Source organism: Poecilia reticulata, chromosome 12 (assembly GCF_904066995.2).
Source record: "Poecilia reticulata chromosome 12, P_reticulata-male-v2, whole genome shotgun sequence".
Taxonomy (NCBI): Eukaryota; Metazoa; Chordata; class Actinopteri; order Cyprinodontiformes; family Poeciliidae; genus Poecilia; species Poecilia reticulata.
The window spans coordinates 22,512,271-22,535,803 of record NC_088841.1 but is presented as its reverse complement, the minus strand read 5'-3'; the positions used below and the strand labels follow the sequence as shown (position 1 = coordinate 22,535,803).

The window sequence follows — 23,533 nt, the reverse complement described above, 5'->3', positions numbered from 1 at the left end:
TCTTGTTTCACATACAGTTTTCACTTCAAGCTGCTGCTGTTTATTTCAAGCATGAAGTTTAATTTTAAGAAGTTATAAAGCAAAAACCTTAAACTGCTGCTGCGCAAGTTACTCAAGTTGTTGCTAGGTAACCAAAGAGTGAGTGAGTTGCTAGGTAACCAAAGAGTGAGTTTGTTGATTCTACCAACTGCCGTCAGAGATTCAGTTCAATTCAATTTAAAAATACTTCATTCATTGTGAAGGAAATTTTATTTAATTTTAATTATTTAATTTCTTTTTTTAATTAAATAATTCTATATGAATAATTAATTTAACAACTAAAGGAAATCATAAAGGAAAAGGTATAAACATATAGTTGACCTGTAAATACATGAAGGGAATATTAGATATTTAACTCAGAAGACAATTCAAAATTCAATTCAAAAATACTTTATTTATTCCAGAGGGAAATTAAGTATGTTAAATATATTTCAAATTAATCAATAGCTTTATATATCTCAGTAGATGATACATCTGATAGAATAGTCAATATTCAATAAATAAAATATTCACTGGAGCAAAGTTTGTGAAATCAGCTAACTCTCAGTTGCTCTTTGGTTGCCTGGCAACTCACTCACTTTTTGGTTACTTAGCAACATCTTGTCAGCAGCACTTTTTAAGGTTTCAACACTGTGCTTCATAACTGTTTAAAACTAAACAAAGTGCAGTGAAAACAAGAAAAGTTACGCCACATGTTGTATTTCAGATATTTAAAACAAAAAGCTAATCAATAATAATCTATATCAACTGATAAGAAACGCTTTTTTTCAGCCATGATTTCAAATATGCAAAAATGACACAACAAAAAAATTAGCTCATTCATTTCCATATTCCTTCATCATCATGACTTTCACATTTCTGTAAGATGAAGAAACATTTGGATTGATTTATTTCACATTCAGGATTGTTAAAATGATTTCCACAGCTGCTGTAATGAGTCTAAATATTAAGAAAATCTAAATTCAGGTTAAGTTGTTTCCTCTTTTTACAAATCTGTTCTAAAATTTGCTAGGTACATTTTTATTACATAATTAAACTGACCTATAGTCAAAGTTTAAAAAACTATAAGAAGGTCTTCTGGCAATGGGAACAAAATGACATCATCAATGATTAGTCATTGGTTAATTAATTGTTACTAAGTATAATGTTGTTCAAAACAACAAGTCAGAGCCATTGACCCACTGTAATGATTTAGGTCAATGTGTATCCATGTGTTGGAACGGTACAGTCAAAGTCCAGCCCTAAATCCAATTGAGAATCTGTGAAAGATTTTTATTTTTTTATAAAATAAATAATAATAATAATAATAATAATAATAATAATAATAATAATAATAATAATAATTAATAAATAAATAAAGAGCAAAACCTCAGTTTCAAGAAGTGTAAAGTTGGTACAGACACACCCCAGGGTCTTGGAACTGTAATTACATCAAATCTTATTCAGATTTTTATTTGTAAAACTAAAATAACAATAAATTAATTTCCCAAATAGCTTAATTCAAACTTGAATTAAATATAAGCAAGTAACTCTAATCGTGTGGCATCTCAACGTGTTTAGAGGAATCCAGAGATATTACAGGTTTCCACTAGGGGGCGGTGCTGTCCTGTTTACAGATCCAGCTTGTCGTAAATCCTTCATCATTCAACAGCAGCTGCTGAATAAAATACATCAGTGACGAATTGGAATCAACTACAACATATTTTTCTGAAGTCTGAATTAACTTGATACTTTTAATGTTTAAATTAACTTTTTGTTATTTTATAAATGCCAAACTAATGAATTTTCTTTCGAAGAAGTTATGTACAAGGTTTATGATAGTATTGTGACCCCTAGTGGTCAGTTTGTGTAAATATTTCCAACCATCAAGAGTTACATTTCCATGTGTTTATTTTATTTCGAAGAAGGAAAATTCTTAGAATATTTAGCTTGGAAAAGGACAGAAAAATTGTTTGGATTCTTTAAAATCTGGTGAAAAGTATGGAAGAGGATTAGGGCTGAAAGAAAAGGAATAATCTGATATTTATATTCCAGATTAAAAGCAGGATTATGAGGGGGAGAAGTCTAAACTTCTTTATTCAGTATTCAAAATATTGACTCTTTTAAAAAAAAATAATAATTTCAAATTCTTGAAGAAAAAAGTTATAATTCAAATAATTTTTTTTCCCCAAACTAAATCTCACATTCTGGAAAGAAAAAGACAAAATTGTGACTTTCTTTAGATTAAATTTGAAATTCCCCAAAAAAAGTCAGGAATCTTTTGATTTTTTTTCTACAGGAGGCGCCTGCAAAATTGTCAACAATTTGACAATTGAGCTTTAAACCTGTGAGAAAAGTTGGAGACGTGTCATAAAACCCAGAAGAACTGGTCAGATGTTGGACCTTGAATTAAATGATTCTCTGAAAACTAAACGCAGAAATAGAGCTGGCAGTAGAACTTCTAAATACTGTTTGGTTAAAGTTTTACAGCTTTATAAAAAGACGGATTACAAACTGATATGAACACGATGCAAACATTGGACTCTGTTGTCATTATAGAGCAGTTAGGAAACAGGAGGCATTTTTTCCCTGAACCACCAAACACGTCTAGTTTCTTCAGCAGGAACGATTCTTTCATTTTATTTCCTGAAGCTGTGGAGAGCTAACATGTTAGCAACCTGAGTTTAGAGTCTCAGTCGGTTATTTTGAGCAGAAAACTGCTGTGAAGATGATTCAGGTTAAACTATTACAGCTCTCAGAGCGCTCCTCTTCCTGGTCTCAAACACACACTGAGTGTGGGTGGAACCTGCTGAAGCTGGAAGCTGATTGGCTGCAGCCTCTTTGCCCTGACATGTGATTGGTGGATCACAGCTCCAGCTTGTTTCTGTTCTCAGGAAATGAAACTAACAGTCAGTGCTACTGAGAGCAGAAATGGAGCAGCAGGCAGTTCAGCTGGATCGAGAGACTTTCTCCTGTTCCATCTGTGTGGATCTACTGAAGGATCCGGTGACGACTCCTTGTGGACACAGCTACTGTATGAACTGCATTAAAAACTTCTGGGAAGATGGTGAGAAAAAGGAAAACTACCACTGTCCTCAGTGCAGGAAAACCTTCACACAGAGGCCTGACCTGCAGAAAAACACCATGCTAGCAGCTTTAGTGGAGCAGCTGAAGAAGACTGGACTCCAAGCTGCTCCTGCTGACCACTGTAATGCTGGACCTGAAGATGTGGCCTGTGATTCCTGCACAGGAAGAAAACTGAAAGCCATCAAGTCCTGTTTAGTCTGTCTGGCCTCTTTCTGTGAGAAACACCTTCAGCCTCATTATGATGTGGCTCCATTAAAGAAACACAAGCTGGTGGAGCCGTCTAAGAACCTCCAGGAGAACATCTGCTCTAAGCATGATGAGGTGATGAAGATGTTCTGCCGCACTGATCAGAGGCGTATCTGTTATCTCTGCTGCGTGGATGAACATAAAGGCCATGAAACAGTGTCAGCTGCAGCAGAAAGTACTGAGAGGAAAAGAGAGCTGGAGGAGAGACGAGGAAACATCCAGCAGAGAATCCAGGACCAGGAGAAAGATGTGAAGCTGCTTCAGCAGGAGGTGGAGGCCATCAATCGCTCTGCTGATAAAACAGTGGAGGACAGTGAGAAGATCTTCACCCAGCTGATCCGTCTCCTCCAGAAAAGAAGCTCTGAGGTGAAGCAGCAGATCAGATCCCAGCAGGAAACTGAAGTGAGTCGAGTCAAAGATGTTCAGGAGAAGCTGGAGCAGAAGATCACTGAGCTGAAGAGGAAAGATGCTGAGCTGGAGCAGCTCTCACACACAGAGGATCACAACCAGTTTCTCCTCAACTACCCCTCACTGCCAGCACTCAGTGAGTCGACACACTCATCCAGCATCAACATCCGTCCTCTGGGACACTTTGAGGACGTGACAGCAGCTGTGTCAGAGCTCAGAGACAAACTACAGGACGTCCTGAGAGACTCATGGACAAACATCTCACTGAAGGTCACTGAGGTGGATGTTCTACTGTCAGAACCAGAACCAGAACCAGAGAGTAGAGCTGGATTCTTAAGATATTCATGTGAAATCACTCTGGATCCAAACACAGCAAGCACATGGCTGCTACTATCAGAGGGGAACAGGACGGTGACAGGAATGTATAAGGCTCAGTCTTATTCTAGTCATCCAGACAGATTTACTTTTTATTATCAGGTTCTGAGTAGAGAGAGTCTGACTGGACGTTGTTACTGGGAGGTGGAGTGGAGAGGAACAGTTTATGTATCAGTCGCATACAAGAGTGTCAGCAGAGTAGGAGGTGGGAGGGAATGTTTTTTTGGATATAATGATAAATCTTGGGCATTAATTTGTTCTCAAAGTGGTTATGGATTTAGACACAACAACATCTTGACCTCCATCTCAGGTCCAGTTCCCTCCAGAGTCGGAGTGTACCTGGATCGCAGAGCAGGTATTCTGTCCTTCTACAACATCTCTGAAACCATGACTCTCCTCCACAGAGTCCAGACCAGATTCACTGAACCTATACTGGCTGGAGTTTATGTTGGTTCTGGATCCTCAGCAGAGTTCTGTAAACCCAGATAGATTTCCTCTTATCTCTCAGGTTCTTGATCAGGGTTCATGGTTCTGGTGTCTCTGCTGTTCTGATCTTCTTTATTTTTCCAGTTTAGTTCTTTGTGTTACAGGAGCCATAAAGGAAATCACTGCTGATGATTTCTTTTATTCTGAGGACAGAAATATTTCATTAAAAGCAAAACTTCTCTGGACTCTAAAGGTTTTCTTTTAATGTTTTTATCCATGTATTTCAATGTTTTATTTGTTGTTAAATCAGTTTAGATCAAAGTGATCTGAACTTGATTCTGTTTTCTATATTGTGATCCAGAAAACGTTAAACATCAAGTCAGAACTGATGCTGTTTTCTTCTCATATTTTTAGATTTAGATCAGAAAATAAATGTCTGTTTTTTATCTCTTTGGACACTTTCAATAAAAACACTTGATTACAGAGAAATGTTGAAAGCTTTCTAAACATTATTGTGATAAATTGAATGTTTGGTTGTCTATTGTGCAGAAACTTTTCTTCCAGAATTTCTTATTTGCTACTGAAAAACATCAGATGTTTGGTTTCATCTTCATTCATCAACAACACTCTGCATCCACCAAAACAGAAAGATCCTGCCAGCAGAAATGAAGAGGAGCTTAAAGCTCCTCCACTGTTAACATTTGGAAAATTGAGCTTAAAAACTGACTGTGAGAAAAGTAGAAAACGTGTCATAAAACCCAGACGAACAGGTAAGATGTTAGACCTTGAATTAAATGATTCTCTGAAAACTAAATGCAAAAATAGAGGTGGCAGTAGAACTACTAAATGCTGTTTTGTTAAGTCTTACAGCTTTACAAAATGTCAGATTACAAACTGATATGAACACGATGCAAACATTGGACTCTGCTATTATTATAGAGCAGTTAGGAAACAGGAGGCATATTTTCCCTGAACCACCAAACACATCTAGTTTCTTCAGCAGGAACGATTCTTTCATTTTATTTCCTGAAGCTGTGGAGAGCTAACATGTTAGCAACCTGAGTTTAGAGACTCAGTCGGTTATTTTGAACTGAAAACCGCTGTGAAGATGATTCAGCTTAAACTATTACTGCTCTCAGAGCGCTCCTCTTCCTGGTCTCAAACACACACTGATTCTGGGCGGAACCTGCTGAAGCTGGAAGCTGATTGCTGCAGCCTCTTAGCCCTGACACATGGGGGCACTGTGCTATAGGGTCGCTGCATTAGAGCGAGACGCTACACTACAGGGACACTGCACTAGAGGGGGACACTGCACTAGAGGGACGCAGCCCTAGAGGCGGACACTGCACTAGAGGGACGCTGCGCTAGATGAGTGCTGCTCTAGAGGGGGACGCTGCATGAGAGGGACGTTGCACTAGAGGGACGCTGCACTAGAGGGACGCTCCGCTACAGGGGGACGCTGCACTAGAGGGGGACGCTGCACTAGAGAGACGCTGCGCTAGAGGTGGACGTTGCACTAGAAGGACGCTGCGCAATAGGGGGACGTTGCACTAGAGGGACGCTGCGCTAGAGGGGGACGCTGCATTAGAGGGACGCTGCGCTAGACAGGGACGCTGCGCTAGAGGGGGGCGTTGCACTAGAAGGACGCTGCACTATAGGGGGATGCTGCACTAGAGGGACGCTGCGCTAGAGGGGGACGCTGTGCTAGAGGGACACTGGGCTAGAGGGGGACGCTGCGCTAGAGGAGCCCTCATAAAAATATAGATATTTTTTTCTTCACAGAAATAGAAAAAATGGGGCCCTGTCAATTGCAAATTTAATCATATCATGATTTTAATATGACTTTTAGCATTAAAAATGAAATGTTAGCCCTCCCTCAGCAAAAAGCACACATCCATATTTTCACTGAACCCCCCTGGTTTTGCATGAAATATTTCCTGCTTAACTTAATGGTGTTCAGTAGTAGTCAGAACAAGAGAAGAACAACTGAGGCAGTTATTATGCTGCCACGGAAATATATAAGGTCAGATTTTCACACGAGAGAAAGAAAATACTGTCAATTTGTAACCCAGCTGTTCTCCAAGAGGAGGGTAGACTGTGTGAAATTATCAACCATTTAGCATAGTTAGCTTAGCTACAGTTTGTCTCCTTTTCAGTAGCATTTAATAAGTTAAGGAAAAAATACCAACGTATTTAACTTGTGTTCCTTTTACCACACTTAATAACAGGTGAGTCAGTCAGCAGCAGCTCTAACCCCTGATACCACAATAACCTTTAACCCCTGTCCCAGTGAAAAAGGTGTCTCTGAAACCATGACTCTCCTTCACAGAGTCCAGATCCACTGCGCCGCTACTGGCTGGAGTTTGGCTTGGAGAATCTGCCGAGTTCTGGAAACTTAAACAAAAAGCTTGTCTTACTTTTTTGCTTGGTTATTTGCTTTCTGGTGTCAATATCTGTTTATGTGTTTGATGAGGAATGTAATTGATCATGTTTTTGTGCAATATTTATTTATTTTTTCTCTATTTACCTGTATTCTTATTTCTGTTTGTCCGTCTCCTGCTTCTGCAGTGGTCTCTGGTCTGCCTGGTATTCACATATGCATTCAAACAACACCAGATTTCTCTTCAACCGAACCGAGAACAAGGTTTGTAGGTGGATGAGGGTTTGACTGCACAAAACCTCCCCAAGCAAAATACTTCCTAAGCAAAAGAGACAATGTTTGATGAAGGTGGACTCAACAAGGCTGGTGCGAAGAAAAGTTTGAAACTCTGTAAAACCTCAGTTTCTAGAAATCACGAGGCTCCAAGAATCTGGGTGCCGCCAGTGTCGGCTGGACTCCAAATTATAGCAATAGGCCTCCCAGTTTTTCACAAACAACTGAAAAATTCACACAAAAATTAACAGATCCCCCCATTTATTCTGAATGTATCAATTTTTTTTTCTCAAAATTGGCCAAGAACATTTGGGTTCAAGTGACTGCTGTCTCAGCCTTACTGAATGTCAAGTTATAGTCCAAGGCCGCTGGAGCAATGAATAAAAGATCACACTTAACATCATATATTAGTGCAAATATTGTAAAAATTCCTTACAAATATTTCTAAATTAGCACCACAAAATCTGTGATGTTGATTGTGTTGGGATGTGAGGAAGGCTGGCTGGTGTTTTCCAGTTTTCTCCACCAGAGAGCTTCCTGGGGCTGTTCCTGGAGGGCGCAGCCTGTGGCTCCCTACCTGCACACCTGCTGCCACTTACCGTCGTTTGCAGGAGTTTATCTGGAGGGAGCAGCCGACACTCCAGGGCCAGAGTGATAGCCAGGAATGGTTGTTCCTCCATGAAGCCTTTGGCTCCTGTTCTGCCAGAATTATCGGCAGCCTGGTCCAAACCCTCGAGGCCCCGTGGAGATTACCCATTGGTGGCCCCAGTTCCAGAACCTCCTCGCTTTTACAAACCTTCATCAAAGCTCCCGGTCGGCAGCTCCCTCCTGGATCCAAGGAGAACAAGTTCCTCCACTTATCCTCCGCCTCTCCTCACCTCCAGCCCCGGAACCACAATAGCCTCCCCCGGTCCAGTTCATCCATCTACAAATAAGACTGTAGTTACTTCAAGACGACAAATTCCCACAGCACCTGAACTCACCTTACCCAACCTCTTTGTGTTCAGATATCCAGCACTCCCGCTGACCAGGTCCAGATCCATCCCCTCAGAACGTTCTGTTGTACCTGGTTTTGTAATTAACCTTTTTACTTGCACTTGTCTTCAGAGTTGTGTTCTGCGTATGTGGGTTAAAAGAACCGAATCCATCATGACGGATTACAGAGAAACACAAAAACAAAGAATCCTGGATGTACTGATCAGTGTGAAAAGATGCTCAATATTCCTAGGTGAAAAAAAGTATACTTTAGTATATTTCAAACATATTTATATTTGTGAAAGTACATTATAAGTATACTAAGTATTAAGTGTACTACCTTTAAATATATCTGAAGTATACTTGTACCAATTTCAAAATTAGAACTTTAAACACACAAACATAATTGTACCAAAATACACTTTTAATAAATATATTAAATAAAAGTATACTTTAAGTGAACAAAATATATATTTACCCAAGTGTAAACATACACTTGCTCAAGTATATTTAAAATATATTTTGTGTATATTTTAAAATATATGCTCAAAATAGATTTTTTTAAAATTCACTTAACACTACTTTAAATTATTAATTTCAGTATGTTTTAAATTACATCTCAGTGTACATTTTAGTCTAATAAAAAATGCCTTTTTTAACTTTATTTCACTGGTAAACCCTGCTGGGATCCAGATCTCATTTTCAAGAGGGACCTGGCAGAAGTCTGCAACCCGCAGCAACCTGATTACAAAATAAAACTGATTTATATGCAGAAGTCTGTCTTTTAGGCACCTTTAAGGTACTTTTCATGTAATTTTTAGGCATAATTTTTAAGTACCTAAAATGTATGAATTTTTAGGTACCTTAATAACCTTTTACTATTTTTGTTAAAATTGCAAACAATAAAAAAATGATAATCATGATGTAATGTTTAAGAAAGTACCCAATCTGTTTTCTGATGTGTGATGTAAAACCTTATAATCCATGGCATTATCACACAAGGAGCAGATTTAGAAGTACACCGAAAACTACAGAATTTGTCAAAAACTGTGACCTGCGCTTAAGTAAATAAAAGTTTGAAGTTCAAATACATGCTGACAGTGAAACTCCTTCCTAAAGGTGAAGATGTATCACAGATTTAAAAAGAAAATAAAAACAGGAGATCGCGGATAATACAGGAAATGGCGCGCCTTCGCTTCCGAATTGCAATGGTCCCATTTCCAAATAAGGTATGAGACTGACAGTGGTCCGTCCCTGCCCCTTTCTGTTTGCTGCAGCGAGGTATAGCCTACTTGTGACAGGCTGGCGCACAGGCAGCTGATTCCAAGTAATTGGCTGGTGGACTTTAAGAAGCAGTGGAGCACTCACTCATCGCTCCATGGCCCAACTTGTTGGTCAGAGTCAAACCAAAGATTATGTTATGGATGTTTTAAGAGACTTAAGTAATATTTTGTCTTCCCTCAGAACCCGACTAGCTGTTGGAATCAAGTCTGGACATTGAGATCACTTCCTGCCAAGACCGAACATCTCCACCTGCCGCTCTCCTCCAGACTGCATCTTTGATCTGCAGTACGCTGCCGGATCCCAGCCTTTCCCCTCCGCGCTACCACCAAACGAGACAAACCCGAGCTGACCTACCCGTTCTCTGGAGCACAATCAGATTTGATTTTTGGAAAGAACATACATTAAACTTACACTGATCAGCATTCTCTGGTTTTATGTGTGAACTTGCAAGTGGGTCAAGAAACTAAAATTCAGCATGACATTTTTTGTTTGTTTGTTTGTTTAAAAACCTTTTTTTTTAAATTAAATAACTCATTTTTGTCTCGTGAACTTCAAGTTATTTTTTTAAGCAAAACTCAGTAGGCTTTTCTCATGGTGACATGCATTAACAATTCAAATTTTACTTTTTTTTTTTTTTTCTGCAGTTCCACGTTAAAGTTTGATCCAGCTCTGCTTTCCTGAATGGACCATCTTCATCTCCACTGCAAGTGTAGCAAACAGGCAGCTCTTTTTTTATAGATTACAGTCGACTAAAAGGTTGCAATTGTTTATATTTTTAATAGTGTAATTCTGTAAAGACAAAATATGTCTGGTGGTCTAGCTCTGATTTACATATCTTGCTAAATTGCGGGTTTTAATATTGCAATACTTTCATATAACAAATAGACCTGCAGAAAGAAATTACTAATAAAATATCTTACATATGCATAGTTGTTTGCTCTATATAGAGATTTTCCTTAGCTTTGATTGTATATGTCACAATTTTGTAATTTATCATTGCTTATTAAACCCTGAAAGCTGTGTGGCTTTAATATTCTGTCCTAAAATGCGGTTAAATGAGCCCTTTTTTTGAGCACCTGCCCTTTTAGTGGTCTCTGCAGTGGGCGTCAGGTTACATTGTGTTTGCATTCAATAATGTCGGAAAAAAGAGTTTAATGCACTTAGTGTCCGATTTGCCATAACTATTTATTGAATTCAGAGTCGTAAGATGCCACCCCAATAGATCCGCCCCTGAAACATCAGTTTTCTCATCTTCATTTTAAGTTGTATTTAATAGATATGTCTAATTACAAATGATGGCGCTACAAGTATTTTGTGACAGATTTCTGCTCATCCTGCATTGGAATAGAAAGGTTTTTTGGACTCAATGCATCACATAGCGACCAATAGGCGCTGTCCAATCCAGTAATACATCAATTAACAGCAGTATGGAAGACTTAAAAATAATTAACTACACTACATTAACATATTGTATTTAAGCCGTGGTGCTACATGAAGCTAATTTTGAAACAATGCAAGTTAAAAACATATATTGCAACAAATAAATTCATTGCACAGTTCAGTTAAACTTAGCAGCAAGAATGATCAGACTTTAAACTATAATTTTCTAGAAAAGAAAGGAAAACAAGTATTTGAAGATCCTGTGACTTTGCAAGTTCTCCAACTTAGAAATTATGGAGGGTTCGACATTTTCACCTCAAGTTCATGTCCACAGTGAGCTAAAAAAATATGGACATCCAGGAGTGCTTGTGCTATTGTAAATGGTAATATTTAATCATGTTCTTTAATAATATTACTTTACAATCATGTTTCCTTTATTCAGTATATTTCTCATGATCAGTTTGGCCCATTTGTATCCATTATTGTCTTTTTTAACTAAGATAAACCTCATGGTCTGATAAAACTTTGGGTGTAACCTTGGCAGGATTATTTTTATGATCTGAACTAAGAGGCGTAACCAAGATCTGCTTTGGGTGAACCTGATTGGCTGCAGCCTCTCTGCACTGAAACACGAGTCATAAATCAGGACAAACCAGTTTCTGTTTCGAGGAAGTGAATCTCAGACAGTCACTGTGACCGAGAGCAGAAATGGAGCAGAATCAGTTCGACCGAGAGACTTTCTCCTGTTCAATCTGTCTGGATCTACTGACGGATCCGGTGACGACTACCTGTGGACACAGCTACTGTATGAACTGCATTAAAGGTCACTGGGATGAAGAGGATCAGAAACGAATCCACAGCTGCCCTCAGTGCAGGGAGACATTCACACCAAGGCCTGTTTTGAAGAAAAACACCATGTTAGCAGCTTTAGTGGAGCAGCTGAAGAAGACTGGACTCCAAGCTGCTCCTGCTGACCACTGTTATGCTGGACCTGAAGATGTGGCCTGTGATTCCTGCACTGGAAGAAAACTGAAAGCCATCAAGTCCTGTTTAGTCTGTCTGGCTTCTTTCTGTGAGAAACACCTTCAGCGTCATTATGATTCAGCTGCATTTAAGAAACACAAGCTGGTGGTGCCGTCCAAGAACCTCCAGGAGAACATCTGCTCTAAGCATGATGAGGTGATGAAGATGTTCTGCCGCACTGATCAGAAGTTTATCTGCTATCTCTGCTCTGTGGATGAACATAAAGACCATGAAACAGTGTCAGCTATAGCAGAAAGGACTGAGAGGCAGAGAGAGCTGGAGGAGAGACGAGGAAACATCCAGCAGAGAATCCAGGACCAGGAGAAAGATGTGAAGCTGCTTCAGCAGGAGGTGGAGGCCATCAATCGCTCTGCTGATAAAACAGTGGAGGACAGTGAGAAGATCTTCACCCAGCTGATCCGTCTCCTCCAGAAAAGAAGCTCTGAGGTGAAGCAGCAGATCAGATCCCAGCAGGAAACTGAAGTGAGTCGAGTCAAAGATGTTCAGGAGAAGCTGGAGCAGAAGATCAGTGAGCTGAAGAGGAAAGACGCTGAGCTGGAGCAGCTCTCACACACAGAGGATCAACTCAACTACTCCTCACTGCCAGCAGTCAGTGAGTCTACCAAATCTTCCAGCTTAGAATTCCTTCCTCCATACTTGGAGGACACTACAGCTACACACTCATTCAGCTTCAACATCCGTCCTCTGAGACACTTTGAATACGTGACAGCAGCTGTGTCAGAGCTCAGAGACAAACTACAGGACGTCCTGAGAGACTCATGGACAAACATCTCACTGAAGGTCGCTGAGGTGGATGTTCTACTGTCAGAACCAGAACCAGAACCAGAGAGCAGGGCTGGATTCTTAAGATATTCATGTGAAATCACTCTGGACCCAAACACATTAAACAAATGGCTGGGACTATCAGAGGGGAACAAGAAGGTGGCAGTAATGGATCAGTATCAGTCTTATTCTAGTCATCCAGACAGATTCACTGGATGTTATCAGGTTCTGAGTAGAGAGAGTCTGACTGGACGTTGTTACTGGGAGGTGGAGTGGAGAGGAACAGTTTATGTATCAGTCGCATACAAGAGTATCAGCAGAGCAGAAGGTGGGAATGAATGTAAATTTGGATATAATGAAAAATCTTGGGCATTATATTGTTACCAAACCGGTTATGAATTTAGACACAACAACATCTGCACCTCCATCTCAGGTCCAGTTTCCTCCAGAGTCGGAGTGTACCTGGATCACAGAGCAGGTATTCTGTCCTTCTACAGCGTCTCTGAAACCATGACTCTCCTCCACAGAGTCCAGACCAGATTCACTGAACCGATACTGGCTGGAGTTTATATTTACTCTGGATGCTCAGCAGAGTTCTGTAAACCCAGATAGATTTTCTCTTGTCTCTCAGGTTGTTGATCAGTGTTCATGGTTCTGGTGTCTCTACTGTTCTGATCTTCTTTATTTTTCTGGTTTGGTTCTTTGTGTTACAGGCAGTGTTTTAGTACTCGAGATCGGTCTTGGTCTCGAGACCATTTTTTAATGGTCTCGGTCTCGTCTCGGACTGGACCGCATTTGGTTTCGGTCTTGTCTCGGTCTCGAGCGCTGAGGACTCTGCATTTTATTTCAAGACCAGTCAAGACAGCAACTGTGAAAATATCACTAAACGTACAGCATACTATCCAGTTTATTTGTTAACATCTTTGTTTTCCGTGGATGCAAAATGCACCGATTAAAAGCCAAGCAATAACGTGTTTCTGTTACTCCACCTCTCCACCTTTCACTCGCACGTGGCGCTCCAGGACATGCACAGTGGTTTTCTCTGAGCGGCCGAAGATGTGTGTCTAATCATCAGTAATAGAATAGCACTGCATAAATCATAAGAAATCCGATGGCCACAGCCAACTCAGCATCGCTTTGCTTTCACAGACGGTGGGGACTACATCTAACTTTTTTCGTCACTTAGAAAAGTAGCTCAAAGAAAGGTAAGCTCCGATGACATGATGTCAGCAAAGCTAGCTGTACAGAGACACATAAGCATTTGTGATAGAAAAAAAGTTGTCACTCATTGCACTTAATTATTATGCGGAGGTGTTAACTGATTTGTCCCTTATGTGGGACAACCCGGTGTCCAAAAGTCTGCAATATAGTGATGTGACATTCAGGAACAGTTCGATTCTTCTGAACGGCTCTTTTCTTAGAAAATAGGACTGGAGTGTCACTGAGAGCCGTTCTTTGTTCTTGTAATACTTTGCGTACACTGCCGTAACTATCATTATTTTATTTAATCATGTACATTGATATTTTTTAAATGAACAAATAAATAGAACACAAGAACGAAAGAGCACGCAGAGCATGCACATTGATCTATGATTGTTTTCGTTCAAAGTGGCAGCTGTAATATGTGCCATGGTGTCAGACTGCCTGGCTTTATGTAGCAGGAGAGAGGGTGAGAACAGTCATGATGAGCGCCTTGTTACTTCTTGCTCCTTGGTCAGTGTTCATAGTTGAGCGTTATTTGCCGTCTGGGCATTACCTCAATTGCTATGTTTAATGGTGCAAACAGTGATGGTTTCTGACATGAGCAATATGGACAAACACCCAGGGTGTTATCTTTTTAGGAATAGCACGAGACCACCGCGGATTGTAGCACAAATATGGAAGCACTTCATTTTAATATTGGTAAAATTTATTAAGTATTTAATATCTAGGTGTTTTTATGGGAATATGGATATTTCAGATAAATTTGAGAAGTAATTTTGGTCATAATTCACTATTTTATCGTGTTCTGTAGCACAGGCCGCTGGTCTTGGTATTGACTCTGTCTCAACTTCCCTCGGTCTTGGTCTCGACTTGGTCTTGGACCCTGAAAGTCTTGGTCTTGTCTTGGTCTCGATACGCTCTGATCTGATCTTGGTCTTGTCTTGGTCTCGAGTTAGATGGTCTTGACCAAAACACTGGTTACAGGAGCCATAAAGGAAATCACTGCTGAGGATTTCTTTCATTCTGATGACAGAAATATTTCATGAAAATCAAAACTTCTCTGGACTCTAATGGTTTTCCTTTAGCTTTCTTATCCATGTATTTTGATGTTTTATTTGTTGTTAAATCAGTTTAGATCAAAGTGATCTGAACTTGATTCTATTTTCTATATTGTGATCCAGAAAATCTGAAACATAAAATCTGAATTGATGTTGTTTTCTTCTCGTATTTTTAGATTTAGATCAGAAAAAATGTCTGTTATTTGTCTTCAATAAAGAAACTTGATTACAGAGAAATGTTGAAAGTTTTCTAATCATTATTGAGATAAATTGGTCGTCTATTGTGCCTAAACTTTTCTTCCAGAGTCTCTTATTTGCTGCTGAAAAAGATCAGATGTTTGGTTTCATCTTCATTCAATAACAACACTCTGCATCCACCAGCACAGAAAGATCCTAGTAGCAGAAATGAAGAGGAATTTAAAGCTCCTCCACTGTCAACATTTTGAAAATTGAGCTTTAAACCTGTGAGAAAAGTTGGAGACGTGTCATAAAACCCAGAAGAACTGGTCAGATGTTGGACCTTGAATTAATGATTCTCTGAAAACTAAATGTAGAAATAGAGCTGGCAGTAGAATGGCTAAATGCTGTTTGGTTAAAGTTTTATAGCTTTATAAAAAGTCAGATTACAAAGTAATATGAATGCGATGCAAACATTGGACTCTGTTGTCATTATGGAGCAGTTAGGAAACAGGAGGCATATTTTCCCTGAACCACCAAACACATCTAGTTTCTTCAGCAGAAACGATTCTTTCATTTTATTTCCTGAAGCTGTGGAGAGCTAACATGTTAGCAACCTGAGTTTAGAGTCTCAGTCGGTTATTTTGAGCAGAAAACTGCTGTGAAGATGATTCAGCTTAAACTATTACAGCTCTCAGAGTGCTCCTCTTCCTGGTCTCAAACACACACAGAGTCTGGGTGGAACCTGCTGAAGCTGGAAGCTGATTGCCTGCAGCCTCTCTGCCCTGACATGTGATTGGTGGATCACAGCTCCAGCTTGTTTCTGTTCTCAGGAAATAAAACTAACAGTCAGTGCTACTGAGAGCAGAAATGGAGCAGCAGGCAGTTCAGCTGGATCGAGAGACTTTCTCCTGTTCCATCTGTCTGGATGGCAGACAGATGTGCCATCTGTCTGCCAGATGGCACATCTGGCAGACAGATGACGATGACGATCCGGTGACGACTTCCTGTGGACACAGCTACTGTATGAACTGCATTAAAAACTTCTGGGATGAAGGTGAGAGAAAGGAAAACTTCCACTGTCCTCAGTGCAGGAAAACCTTCACACAGAGGCCTGACCTGCAGAAAAACACCATCCTAGCAGCTTTAGTGGAGCAGCTGAAAAAGACTGGACTCCAAGCTGCTCCTGCTGACCACTGTTATGCTGGACCTGAAGATGTGGCCTGTGATTCCTGCACTGGAAGAAAACTGAAAGCCATCAAGTCCTGTTTAGTCTGTCTGGCCTCTTTCTGTGAGAAACACCTTCAGCCTCATTATGATGTGGCTCCATTAAAGAAACACAAGCTGGTGGAGCCGTCCAAGAACCTCAAGGAGAACATCTGCTCTAAGCATGATAGGTTGTTGGAGATCTTCTGCCGCACTGATCAGGAGTTTATCTGTCTCATCTGCACTATGGATGAACATAAAGGCCATGAAACAGTACCACCTGCAGCAGAAAGGACTGAGAGGCAGAGAGAGCTGGAGGAGAGACGAGGAAACATCCAGCAGAGAATCCAGGACCAGGAGAAAGATGTGAAGCTGCTTCAGCAGGAGGTGGAGGCCATCAATCGCTCTGCTGATAAAACAGTGGAGGACAGTGAGAAGATCTTCACCCAGCTGATCCGTCTCCTCCAGGAAAGAAGCTCTGAGGTGAAGCAGCAGATCAGATCCCAGCAGGAAACTGAAGTGAGTCGAGTCAAAGATGTTCAGGAGAAGCTGGAGCAGGAGATCACTGAGCTGAAGAGGAAAGATGCTGAGCTGGAGCAGCTCTCACACACAGAGGATCACAGCCAGCTTCTCCTCAAATACCCCTCACTGCCAGCACTCAGTGAGTCGACACATTCATCCATCATCAACATCCGTCCTCTGAGACACTTTGAGGACGTGACAGCAGCTGTGTCAGAGCTCAGAGACAAACTACAGGACGTCCTGAGAGACTCATGGACAAACATCTCACTGATGGTCACTGAGGTGGATGTTCTACTGTCAGGACCAGAACCAAAGAGCAGAGCTGGATTCTTAAGATATTCATGTGAAATCACTCTGGATCCAAACACAGCATTCAGACTTCTGGCACTATCAGCGGGTAACAGGAAGGTGACAAGGATGAATCAGGTTCAGTTTTATTCTAGTCACCCGGACAGATTCACTTATTATTATCAGGTTCTGAGTAGAGAGAATCTGACTGGACGTTGTTACTGGGAGGTGGAGAGGAGAGGGGCAGTTTATGTATCAGTTGCATACAAGAGTATCAGCAGAGAAGGAGATGGGGATGAATGTGCTTTTGGATTTAATGACAAATCTTGGGCATTTTATTGTTCTCTATTCGGTTATGAATTTAAACACAACAACATTTCAACCTCCATCTCAAGTCCAGTTTCCTCCAGAGTCGGAGTGTACCTGGATCACACAGCAGGTATTCTGTCCTTCTACAGCGTCTCTGAAACCATGACTCTCCTCCACAAAGTCCAGACCACATTCACTGAACCGATACTGGCTGGTGTGTGGATTCAGTTGGGATCCTCAGCAGAGTTCTGTAAACCCAGATAGATTTCCTCTTGTCTCTCAGGTTGTTGATCAGGGTTCATGGTTCTGGTGTCTCTGCTGTTCTGATCTTCTTTATTTTTCCGGTTTAGTTCTTTGTGTTACAGGAACCATTAAGGAAATCACTGCTGATGATTTATTTCATTCTGATGACAGAAACATTTCATGAAAATCAAAACTTCTCTGGACTCTAAAGGTTTTCCTTTAATTTTTTTATCCATGTATTTTGATGTTTTATTTGTTGTTAAATCAGTTTGGATCAAAGTGATCTGAACTTGATTCTGTTTTCTATATTGTGATCCAAAATTACATAGAAATGTTGAAAGTTTTCTAATCTTTTCTAATCGCAGTTTGAACTTCCTCCCCTGTTTCCACTGTGATTGTGTCTTGCTGTTGGCGTCTTCCTCACAAATTCATCCAAATCTTTGAACCCACTGGTTTGATTCTTTGGTGAGTTTTTTATCTGACAGCAGTTTTGCTTTAGCAAGTGAAACCTCTGCTGGAACATGTTCCTCATCATCAGGCCGGTTCTGAGCTCCAACAATCCTACGCTCTGTCCGTCTCTCCAAGGTTCCCTTTTTAGTTCTCAGTGTCAGCATTAGGGAAAGGTAGGATAGATGGTTGATTTTACTTATTTGATTATTTCTGCTACTGCATTAAGCTGTACTGATCCTCGCAAAATTGTCTTACTAATAAATATTCAGCATAAAGAAAAATCTAAAACATGTTGTGGACATTCAATTAATGTGTCACCTCAAAGTTCTTTGATAGTCGTAAAATAGTTATGATGTTTGATTCTGGAGAGAAAAGGTGGAAAAAGTTTGATACGTTGCTTTTAGCCCTAAACTATATGTAAAACATCCTTAAGACTCGCTGGAGTCACTAAAACCAACCTGGTTAAAAGTGCAGGTTGTAACAAAGAGAACGAGCGACTGTTAACATGCGTGGTCTGTGAAACTAGTTGGCTGCAGGAGGTTCAGTCTGACTAACTCACAGGGGGAAGAAGGGTGGGACACCTGGATGGAGATCGTCAGGAACCAGGTGAGTCTTTCTCCACAGGCCAGCAGTTTTCCTCAGTTCTGGACAGGGTGATACCCAGCAGGTTTAGGAAACTCAATGTACCCATTAGATGGAGAGCTGGGAGCAGGTTTCACCCTCTCAGGAGGAGAAGTGGAGAGAAAAGTGGCAGGGGGCGCTGCAGCAACAAGTCAGAAACACTCAGGATGAAGTATAACCAACATTTAGTCTGTTAGGATTCAGTTTATGTGGCAGATCAACAAAAAGTGGTGAGTAAATTGTGAAATGTAAACAAAAATACACATTAAGAACATGAAACATGCAGCATGTATCTGTTTTCAGCTGAATCCAATGTAATAGAACGTTTCATTTTCAGTCTTATTTCATTTTTGATGGAACTGATGATACTTTTGTCATTTATTTACATATTATATCTGCTTTTTTGTATTTCTGCAAGATGTGTTTGTCCATTAAATAAGTTTGCAGATAATGTTTAGATGTTTCCACAACTGTGATAGCAGAAGAGGCCTGAAGACGTCTTGGGTAAAATGCTTGATCTGGTGATTGTCTTAAAGGACTGACGTGTGGAATGTAGTTTGGACCCTGGTTTGACAAGCTTGTCCTCCTATCCTATGGACTAGATGATGTCCCTCTCACATTACTAGCTGATAAAAATGATCAACAAGATCCACAGGCGTTACTCCTCTGGCCCCATAGAAGGGCATTTGGAAGCCCTGATGTTAGTTTATCTTTTTTAAAAAAAGCTAGTAATGAAAATGAAAATAAAAATGTTATCAGTGAGAATTATTGAATTACAGTCCTGAAAAAAAAAATGTTCCAGACTATTTCTAAGTTTTGGAAACCAGCTGACAGTTTTTTTTTGTTGTTTTTTTTAGTTTAAGCTCCGGTTCCTGCTGTCTGGATGTCCTACCCACACATTTCTTTAAGAAAGTCCTGCCTGTTGTTGCTAATGATCTGATCCAAATAGTAAACTTATCGCTCTCTTCAGGTGTTTTCCCCCAGGCTTTGAAAACAGCAGTTGTCAAACCACTGATAAAAAAGAACAATCTGGACAAATCCCTACTGCAGAATTACAGGCCGATCTCCAACCTCCCATTCATCAGCAAAGTTATTGAAAAAGCTGTTTTTAAACAATTAAATAACTTCCTAACAATAACAAACTGCTTTGACTCCTTCCAGTCTGGTTTTCGTGCTCACCACAGCACGGAGACGACCCTTGTAAAAGTGTTCAATGACATCCATATAAACACAGACTGTGGGAGAACCACAGTGCTGGTTCTGTTGGACCTCAGTGCAGCTTTCGACACTGTTGACCACGACATTTTACTGAATCGACTGGAGAGTTGGGTCGGACTCTCCGGTCCAGTGCTCAACTGGTTTGAATCTTACATAAAGAACGGATTTCTTTGTTTCAATCGGAAACTTCTCATCAGAGAGGTCAAAGGTCACATGTGGGGTACCCCAAGGTTCAATCCTAGGACCCCTTCTTTTCAATATTTATATGCTCCCACTGGCAAAGATTATAACAGGACATAGGATTAGCTACCACAATTATGCGGATGATACACAGCTCTACATCACGATGTCACCAGGTGACTCTGAACCCATCCAATCACTGAATAGATGCTTAGAACAGATCAATGTGTGGATGTGCCAAAACTTTCTCCAGCTGAACAGAAACAAAACTGAAGTTATTATCTTTGGACCTAAAGAGGAGCGAACTAGAATCAATGCACAGCTTCAGTTATTACAACTAAAAACCAGCGATCAGCTCGAAACCTGGGAGTAGTGATGGACTCTGACCTGAACCTTCAGAGCCACATTAAGACAGTCACAAAGTCGGCCTTCTATCACCTGAAGAACATCTCCAGGATTAGATGACTTATGTCTCAGCGCGATCTAGAGAAACTCATCCATGCGTTTATCTTTAGCCGCATTGATTACTGCAACAGCGTCTTCACAGGTCTGACTAATAAATCAATTAAACAGCTGCAGCTGATCCAGATGCTGCTGCTCGGGTTCTCACTAAAACCAGGAAGATAGAGCACATAACACCAGTTTTAAAGTCCCTACACTGGCTCCCTGTAGCTCAGAGAATAGACTTTAAAATACTGATGTTAGTTTATAAATCACTGAACGGTTTAGCACCACAATACCTTAAAGATCTGTTATTACTGTACCAACCGTCTAGACCCCTCAGATCTTCTGGTTCTGGTTCTGCTCTGCATCCCCAGAACCAGAACCAGACGAGGAGAAGCAGCATTCAGTTTCTACGCACCACAGATTTGGAACAAACTTCCAGAAAACTGTAAAACAGCTGAAACACTGGGTGCCTTTAAATCTCAACTTAAAACCCACCTGTTTAGAGTTGTTTATAGCTAAATTAGGGTTAGAGTGCAGGTTTTGATGTCTTCCATGTTTTTATGTCTTTAATGTTTTTAATTTCTTTATCTTTCTTTTCGACGTTTTAATGATGTAATGTTTTTTTTTAAATCTCTCTCTTTCTCACTGTTTATTTCTGTTTTTATTTTAATTATGTAAAGCACTTTGAAATGCCTTGCTGATGAAATGTGCTATACAAATAAAATTTGATTGATTGATTGAAGGGATTTGTTTGAAATTAAAATATATATTTTTAAGTGTTGAAGACTATTCATATGGCATAAAATGTGTGTTTGCTTTTGAGTTGAACAGATAAATTAGATTTTAATATTATAACAGAAAATTGATTTTATTCAAATTGGTGAAATGTTTCAGCAACAGAAAATTGATTAGTTTGTTGCGGAATCCAAAAACATATGTTGAGATATCTTTTTGAATGTGCACATATTTTTTAAATATGATCCTGAAGACTAGAGACCAAACAAATCATTAAAAAATATATTGTTAAAGGAAAATTGGAAAATGTATGTAAATTTAATTATATAAATCTCTAAGCTTTAAATTGATTGGTAAATTGTTTTGATTTGTCCTTTTGGTGCTGCCACAGTTGGTGGGACCTGGTGCTATTCACTGAGGTGGAAGCTATGTGGTTGTTTGAGATCAGCAGAAGGACACAAGGACATGATTGCAGAAATAAATGTTCATGATTTCAAGAATTTGTAACAAAGAGACAGAGTCTGGGGAAGAAGATGGCGGTCGTTCTTTTTATTTTTATTTCATATTTAGACTCTCCACTAAGAACAAAGGAGAAGCGGAGACACATCAGAAGAAAAAAAAACATAATTTGTTGTAATTGTCCAGTCCCAGCTGAGACGTGTAACCCTTACCCAGACCTTCACCTTCAGCAGGACAAAGAAGGAAGCAGACGTGTCCCCCCCTTCAGTGACACCCACACGACTACAGCACCAATCTATGCTGCCAACTGATGAACAGGACCGCTTATAAGGGGAACCAAGTCAACTGCTATGTATGTGCACAGCTGCCCTATGCTGCACACAGCTCAGGTCTTCAACTAGGGAACATCACTGATGAGGAAAAGATGTGTCTCCATGGCCTGAGTGCCCATCCACGGCACAGCTTCTCAGCAGGAAGAAACGACAAGTGGAGTAAAAGGGATTATTCTATTCTGCTTTGGACTGGAGAAGCAACACAGACACTTTGGGAGCTATGAGCTGTTCACCGATGGCTGACTGGTACTTCCTGTGTGGATATCTGGCTTGTTAGCTGAGATTCAAGGCCACATTGAGATCAACAAGTACGGCCTACTACGACTCATCAACAGCACGCCTGAGCTGGCCAATGGCGCCGTGAGAGAGCTGACTGAACTGAGAAACCGTGTTGTACTAGACTTCCTCACAGCCTCTCAGGGGGGAGTTTGAAAATCATTGGCTCATCGTGCTGCACATTTGTTCCTGATGAAACAGGAACCGGTGGAAATATTTCTGACGCTCTACATGAGCTGGAGGAACTTAAACACTACATGGAAAGTTCAACGCATGGATCACATTCTTTTGATTTTCTTTCATGGCTCACTTCTGTATCCTGGTGGAACCAGCTGTTGAAGCTTGGAGCTCCTATTCTGGGTGTTCTGATCCGTTTTTGCCAGTTCAGAAGTTGCATCATTCCATGCATTCGTAGCCTGATGCCTAAGACGTTTAACACGGCTGTGATCAGCTATCAGCTGGTCAGACCAACATCTGACACACATGAGAACGACTTGCTCAATATGGATGAAGACGCGCTGAAAAGACGATTATATGATAATGATCTGTAATCAATAAACAGATTAAACCATTTGCTGAATGATTCCTACACTGAGAATGTGAAAACAAATGGTGTTGGCGATAAAAAAAGAAAAATAGCATTTTGTTTTGTGGAGTTTCTTTTATATCTGATATTTTTCTTTTATGCATTTTATTGTTTGTTTCCTTTTTCCTTTGTTCTTTTTCTTTTCTTTTAATAGTTACACACATGTAAAATGAGAAAGAGGAGGGAGAGTGTGAGGATTTTTGTGTTATAATCCTTACATTTATAATATTACTTTAGATTATTAATTCTACCTTAGCAGTCTTATACTACTATAGATAATTGTGATCTTCATTTAGAAGCGTTGGCCTTTCACTGTCTGTGTTAAAACTTTCTCACACTGATAACAGCCCTCCAACCTTGAGAAATCGCTACCGAGGGAAAAGACGAGATGACGTTGTGTGTGAAGAACTTGTTGATAACTTGTCCCTTCTTTCTATCTCTCCTTTCTCTGAAAATAAAAGACGAGCTCTAACTGCAGGGTTTCAGGACGCGCGAGCGTCTTCTCTTGGTAAGCTTGGTAAAAACTCACAAAAGTTGTCTGTGGTTCTTTTTAAGTAGGTTGTCA

The 23,533-nt window shown here is 40.2% G+C and overlaps 3 protein-coding genes across 3 annotated transcripts; all 3 read left to right on the top strand.

Moving 5' to 3' along the window:
• The first annotated feature begins 2,784 nt into the window (after nucleotides 1-2,784).
• Nucleotides 2,785-5,038, top strand: LOC103473974 (E3 ubiquitin/ISG15 ligase TRIM25-like). Its single transcript, XM_081613989.1, has one exon. It carries the CDS (start codon nucleotides 2,950-2,952, stop codon nucleotides 4,621-4,623), a length of 1,674 nt encoding a protein of 557 aa, XP_081470115.1. The 5' UTR covers nucleotides 2,785-2,949; the 3' UTR covers nucleotides 4,624-5,038.
• A 6,510-nt stretch (nucleotides 5,039-11,548) lies between these two features.
• LOC145554380 (E3 ubiquitin/ISG15 ligase TRIM25-like) lies at nucleotides 11,549-15,093 on the top strand. Its single transcript, XM_081613967.1, has one exon. It carries the CDS (start codon nucleotides 11,561-11,563, stop codon nucleotides 13,268-13,270), a length of 1,710 nt encoding a protein of 569 aa, XP_081470093.1. The 5' UTR covers nucleotides 11,549-11,560; the 3' UTR covers nucleotides 13,271-15,093.
• Nucleotides 15,094-15,941: 848 nt separating this feature from the next.
• Nucleotides 15,942-18,371, top strand: LOC145554412 (tripartite motif-containing protein 16-like). The gene has a single exon (XM_081614079.1). The coding sequence runs from the start codon at nucleotides 15,967-15,969 to the stop codon at nucleotides 17,683-17,685; it is 1,719 nt and encodes a 572-aa protein (XP_081470205.1). The 5' UTR covers nucleotides 15,942-15,966; the 3' UTR covers nucleotides 17,686-18,371.
• Nucleotides 18,372-23,533: the final 5,162 nt, after the last annotated feature.